Below are 5,973 nucleotides of genomic sequence, written 5' to 3' on the forward strand. Positions count from 1 at the left end.
ATCCTAGACAGGATAACATCAAATTGATCAGAAATACAGTGTAAACATTGTTAATGTTGTAAATGACTGTTGTAGCTGGAGATGGCAGATTGTACGCCCATGTAGATATTCCATAAAACAGAGGCCCATTATCAGCAACCATCACTCCTGTGTTCCAATGGCACTTTGTGTTACCTAATACAAGTTTATAATTTTAAAAGGCTAATTGATCATTAGAAAACCCTTTTGCAATTATGTTAGCACAGCTGAAAACTGTTATGCTGATTTAAAGAAGCAATAAAACTGGCCTTCTTTAGACCAGTTGAGTGTCTGGAGCATCAGCATTTGTGGGTTTGATTACAGTCTCAAAATGGATCAATTAGCCTTTTAAAATGATAAACTTGGATAAGGTAACACAACGTGCCATTGGAACACAGGAGTGATGGTTGCTGATAATGGGCCTCTGTACGCCTATGTAGATAATCAGCCATTTCCAGCTACAATACTAATTTACAACATTACCAATGTCTACACTGTGTATATGATCAATTTGATGTTCTTTTAAATGAACAAAGAAATAGCTTTTCTTTCAAAAACAAGGACATTTCTAAGTGACCCCGAACTCTTGAATGGTATTGTATATCCTCACACCATCCATGTTGTAAACAGCATTCTGCATGAATTCCGACTGAACTTGCAACAAAACAATTTTATGAAATCTAATTTTGTTAGAAATCTAACATTGTTTAACATGGTCAAGTTCGGTTCCTGTGCAATCTTCAGACACTCTAGAAGGCAACCAAACTTGTTTCATCATTCTACATGATGTATTGGCTATACAACACCTGAATTAGCCCATGAAGGGTCTTGGTCCAATGACCACCTATCGTTTTGAAACCTAGCTAGATAGCCAATGAGCTGGGCTTTCCAGCAGTATGTGAATGCCGTTTGTAGGACAAACAGCCATCATGCTAGAGCTGTGCACAACAGAGTTCATTCTCTGGTGAAAGGAAACAGGACGCACTGTAGTTTACGTTTCACAGCAGTTCCTTCTCTTCTACAAACTTCTCAAATCTGAACAAGTTAAACATGGCTACTAAGAGTGGAAAAGCTAAATCTCAGTCCAAGTATAAACATTTTGATGATATTATTGCAGAAATTGACCATGAGAGTGACACAGAAGGAATGGATGAGGACTCTGTGAGTGACCACAGTTATGATTCCAGCGCGGAAGAAATGTTTTTGGAAGGAAAAGATCCACTTTTAGACCAGTAAGTAAAATAGGTTTTTGCTTCTCATGCTAATGCAGTTGTTTAAATGGTCGCATATTCATTTGATCTTTTTTATTTATTTATATATATTTATACACACAGTCAAAGTTTACATAAACTTAGGTTGGAGTCAGTATAACTCGTTTTTCAACCACTCCACAAATTTCTTGTTAACCTCACTAGGGTATGTGGGACGATAGCGTCCCACCTCGTCAACAGCCTGTGAAACTGCCAGGTGCCAAATTCAAAACAGAAATCCCATAATTTAAATTCCTCAAACAGACAAGTATTTCACACCATTTTAAAGATACACCTGTTGTAAATCCAGCCAAAGTGTCCGATTTCAAAAAGCTTTTACGACGAAAGCACACAAAACGATTATGTTAGGTTAGAGCCAAGTCACAGAAAAATACAGCCATTTTTCCAGCCAAAGAGAGGAGTAACAAAGAGCAGAAATAGAGGTAAAATGAATCACTAACCTTTGATGATCTTCATCAGATGACACTCATAGGACTTCATGTTACACAATACATGCATGTTTTGTTCGGTAAAGTTCATATTTATATCCAAAAATCTGAGTTTAGGCGGGACGCTACTGTCTCACTTGGCCAAAAGCCAGAGAAAATGCAGGGCGCCAAATTCAAATGAATTACTATAAAAATCTAACTTTCATTAAATCACACATGAAAGAGACCAAATTAAAGCTACACTGGTTGTGAATCCAGCCAACATGTCAGAATTCAAATAGGCTTTTTGGTGAAAGCAAACAATGCTATTATCTGAGGATAGCACCATAGTAAACAAAGAGAGAGAAGCATATTTCAACCCTGCAGGCGCGACACAAGATGCATAAATAAAAATGTAATTCATGCTTTAACTTTGACGAGCTTCTGTTGTTGGCACTCCAATATGTCCCATAAACATCACAAATTGTCCTTTTTTTTTTTTCTTCATTTCACAAAATGTCCATTCATTTGGCGCATTTGATCCAGAAAAACACCGGTTCCAATTTGTGAAATGTGACTACAAAATATCTAAGGTTACCTGTAAACTTTGGCAAAAAATGTCAAACTACCTTTGTAATACATCTTTTGGTATTTTTTTACGTAAATAATCGATAAAATTGAAGACGGGATGATCTGTGTTAAATACAGGATTAAAACCAACTTTAGCTAGCTTTCTGGTCACGCGCTTCTAACAAACAGAACACTTCGAGTGACCCTCCTTCAAGATGGCCGTACTTCATTACACTAAGGAATAACCTCAACCAATTTCTAAAGACTTCCAGTGGAAGCGGTAGGAACTGCAAGAATGTCCCTTAGAAATCTGGTTTCCCAATGAAAATTCATTGAAAAGAGAGTGACCTCAAAAAGAAAATCTGAATGCTTTGTCCTCAGGGTTTCGCCTGCTAAATAAGTTCTGTTATACTCAGACATGTTTCAAACAGTTTTAGAAAATTCAGTGTTTTCTATCCAAATATATCACAATCATATATTATCTTCTGGGGATGAGTAGCATGCAGTTTAATTTGGGCATGCTTTTTATCCAAAATTCTGAATGCTGCCCCCTACCCAAGAGAAGTTAACTGCCTTGTTCAGGGGCAGAATGACATATTTTTACCTTGTCAGCTCTGGGACTCGATCCACCAACATTTGGGTTAGTGGCCCAACACTCTAACCACTAGGTTACCTTATCGCCCCAAGATTCCACATCATCAAGCAACATGGTCTGTTTGGTGCTGTTCCATTCACTCCATTCCATTGTTATATAAATAGCCATTGGAGGCTGTTGAGGGGAGGGCGGCCCACAACAATGGCCGGAATGGAGTAGAATGGAACAGCACCAAACAGACCATGTTGCTTGATACCATTCCACTCACCCCACCCCGGCCACCACTATGAGCCGTTCTCCCCTGACCAGCCTTATTCACCATTGATAAACACACACTTCACCGTCGTGATTATGTTCCCTCTACTCTATATAATAGACATCTGTTTATTTTACGTGTCGATACAGGGCTCATCTGTAGAAGTATTCTTACTGCTTGTTTTTTCTTACACAGTGCCAGGGACTCGGATGAACAATGGGAACCCACAATGTCAAGGTGTCCATCCCCCACTAATTCAGACGCTGAAGCTGGTTCATCCAGCCGGACCCCTGCTGTCTCCTGCTCCACACCTTCCCCCGCCCGGCCATCTAGAGGTGTGAAGAGGTCAGCCCAGAAGCGGAGGAGGGCCAGTGAACCAGCGGCAACTACCACCGAGGCAGAGGACCGTTGGCACACTGTGCTAGAAGATGATGTGGAGCCACTTCCACCAACATTTAGACCGAAAAGGCAGCCAGGACCTCAGCTGGACAAGACTGTAAAGTACAGCCCCCTTCATCTTTTCCAGATGTTTTTCTCCTTGTCAGTTCTTGATTCGCTGGTGTCTAACACCAACAAGTATGGGGCTAAGACACAAGCAGGCAAGAAAGAGGCATGGAACCCCATTTCCGTCCAAGACCTGTACTGTTACATCTCACTGGTTATTTACATGGGGTTTGTGAAGTGTGAAAACCTCAAGGACTACTGGAGAACGTCAACACTCTACCAACTGCCTTTCCCCTCCACTGTCATGTCTTCTAAAAGGTTTCTGACTATCTCGCAGGCGCTTCATATCAGTGACCCACAAGTTGACGACGACAATGACAAGAAGAGAGGCACAGCAAGCTTTGATAGGCTCTGCAAAATCAAACCTCTCTACCCCAGCATGGTTGAGGCTTGCAAGACCCATTTTCAACCCAACCAGAACCTGTCCATAGATGAGAGGATGGTAGCCTCAAAGGCTGGAATTGGCCTCAAACAATATATGAGTAACAAGCCAACAAAAGGGGGGTACAAACTGTTTGTTTTGGACGATTCTGTGTGTGCCTACACTTGGAATTTTTTTGTTTACGAGGGGAAATCCATCTCAGCCACCGGTAAGGGACTTAGTTATGATTCCGTTATGGAATTATTCGATTTTCAACTGCTGGGGACGGGCTACAAACTGTTTGTGGACAACTTCTACACAAGCCCTACCCTGTTCACAGACCTGAGGAAGCTGAATGTGTGGGCTTGTGGCACCATTCATCCCAACAGAGTGGGTTTTCCCAAAACAAAAGTCAACGACATGCCTAAGCGGGCTGATAGGGGTACCATGCGATGGATTCGTAAAGATGACCTGCTCTTTGTAAAGTGGATGGATACCAGAGAGGTGGTCATGTGCTCCAGTATCCACAAATCGTACAGTGGCGATCACGTCGTCAGGCGTGTGAAGGACGCTAATTGGGAACAGACCACTAAAAATGTTCCCATTCCTGCTGCTGTGAAGGATTACAACAAGAGCATGGGAGGTGTGGACCTGTCAGACGCTCTGATAGGCTACTACAATGTTCTCCACAAGACAACGAAATGGTACAGAACATTGTTTTATCATTTCATCGACATTGCTGTGGTGAATGCATTCGTCCTCCAGAAGGAAATGGCTAAGAGCTCTGGACAGACCTCCATGACACAGCTAGCCTTCAGAAAGCTGCTCATCCAGGAGCTTGCTGGCTACGACACAAAGTCCACTGCAGCACCTTCTGCCCCCTCTACCTCTGTCCCTTCTGCTCCTGCCACCAGTGGTGTTCACATGCCCAAATTCATAACTGCAGGCATGAATGTGCCTCGGGGCAAAAAGGCCACAGCATGGAGGCGTCGTTGTGTTCTTTGTCGCATGAAGTCCTCCATCACCTGCACGACTTGTTCGGTTTGCCTCTGCTTTACAGCAGAAAGAGACTGCTTTGGGACTTGGCATCAGCAGCATAATATTGTGTAGAGGACTGAGGATCTTCCAAATACTGTCATTCTAAAGTTGTTTTATTTTATTTTTTACTTTGTGTGGTTTGTGGTGTTGTTCAACAGTGACATTGGATCCCTGTGGGCTGCTAACTTGGCCCTTAAATGTTTCACTTCTGTGTTTGGAGATATTGGATCAGCATTCTTGTCACATTTCCCGTTAGTACCTTTTATGTAGGGAAGCTAATGATCCATCATTTATGACATTCCTGGGAGTGTGGAGACTAAGCATTTTTGTATTTTCTATGTAGTTATTTTCTTGAAAAAAATCAATTTGGCCATTTGGGCAACTGGTGTGGGACACCTGGGTGACTTCATACTAAATGTCATGTAACTCGCTCATTCTTGAAGTTATCAGTCTGACTTTGCACATGTACTGTTGCCCTGTTGTGGACAACATATAAATGACCCCCAGCGTCCTATATCAATGTATGTCCTTTCTTTTGCATTTCAAAGATTATCAAATAAAAATTGAAAACATGTTTTTTTGTTTTTATCTTTTACCAGCTGTGTTATATTCTCCTACATTAATTTCACATCTCCACAAACTTAAGTGTTCCCTTTCAAATAGTATAGAATATGCATATCCTTGCTTCAGGTCCTGAGCTACAGGCAGTTAGATTTGGGTAATTTTAGGTGTAAATTGAGATGAAGGGTCCTATCCAGAAGAGGTTTTAACCTGACCCAACCATTCTCCTCCCTCTCCTGCTGGCTTTCGCAGATTGTGCCATTACTCTCCTGAAGTTGCCGCATTGACCAATCATGTCAATGAGAAGCTATACAGAGCTGTCCGCATTGTTACACCATTTGGGAGGCGCTTGGCGGTGCAGTACGGAGCTCCATTTGGCCTCTGGAGGATTT

General features: G+C 41.8%; 1 protein-coding gene across 2 annotated transcripts in view; it reads left to right on the forward strand.

Moving 5' to 3' along the window:
• The window catches only part of LOC129843086 (piggyBac transposable element-derived protein 4-like), a 7,924-nt gene extending 2,330 nt beyond the window's left edge, over positions 1 to 5,594 (forward strand). The window contains exons 2-3 of one of the 2 annotated variants that reach the window (XM_055911843.1): positions 1,136 to 1,250; positions 3,319 to 5,594. In XM_055911843.1, coding sequence (XP_055767818.1) covers positions 1,136 to 1,250; positions 3,319 to 5,092 — 1,889 coding nt within the window. In that variant the 3' untranslated portion in view covers positions 5,093 to 5,594. Of the gene's footprint in view, positions 1 to 1,135; positions 1,251 to 3,312 lie in introns of both variants that reach the window. The other variant, XM_055911842.1, reaches the window with a different exon arrangement.
• Positions 5,595 to 5,973: the final 379 nt, after the last annotated feature.

Source organism: Salvelinus fontinalis, unplaced genomic scaffold (genome assembly GCF_029448725.1).
Source record: "Salvelinus fontinalis isolate EN_2023a unplaced genomic scaffold, ASM2944872v1 scaffold_0097, whole genome shotgun sequence".
Classification (NCBI taxonomy): Eukaryota; Metazoa; Chordata; class Actinopteri; order Salmoniformes; family Salmonidae; genus Salvelinus; species Salvelinus fontinalis.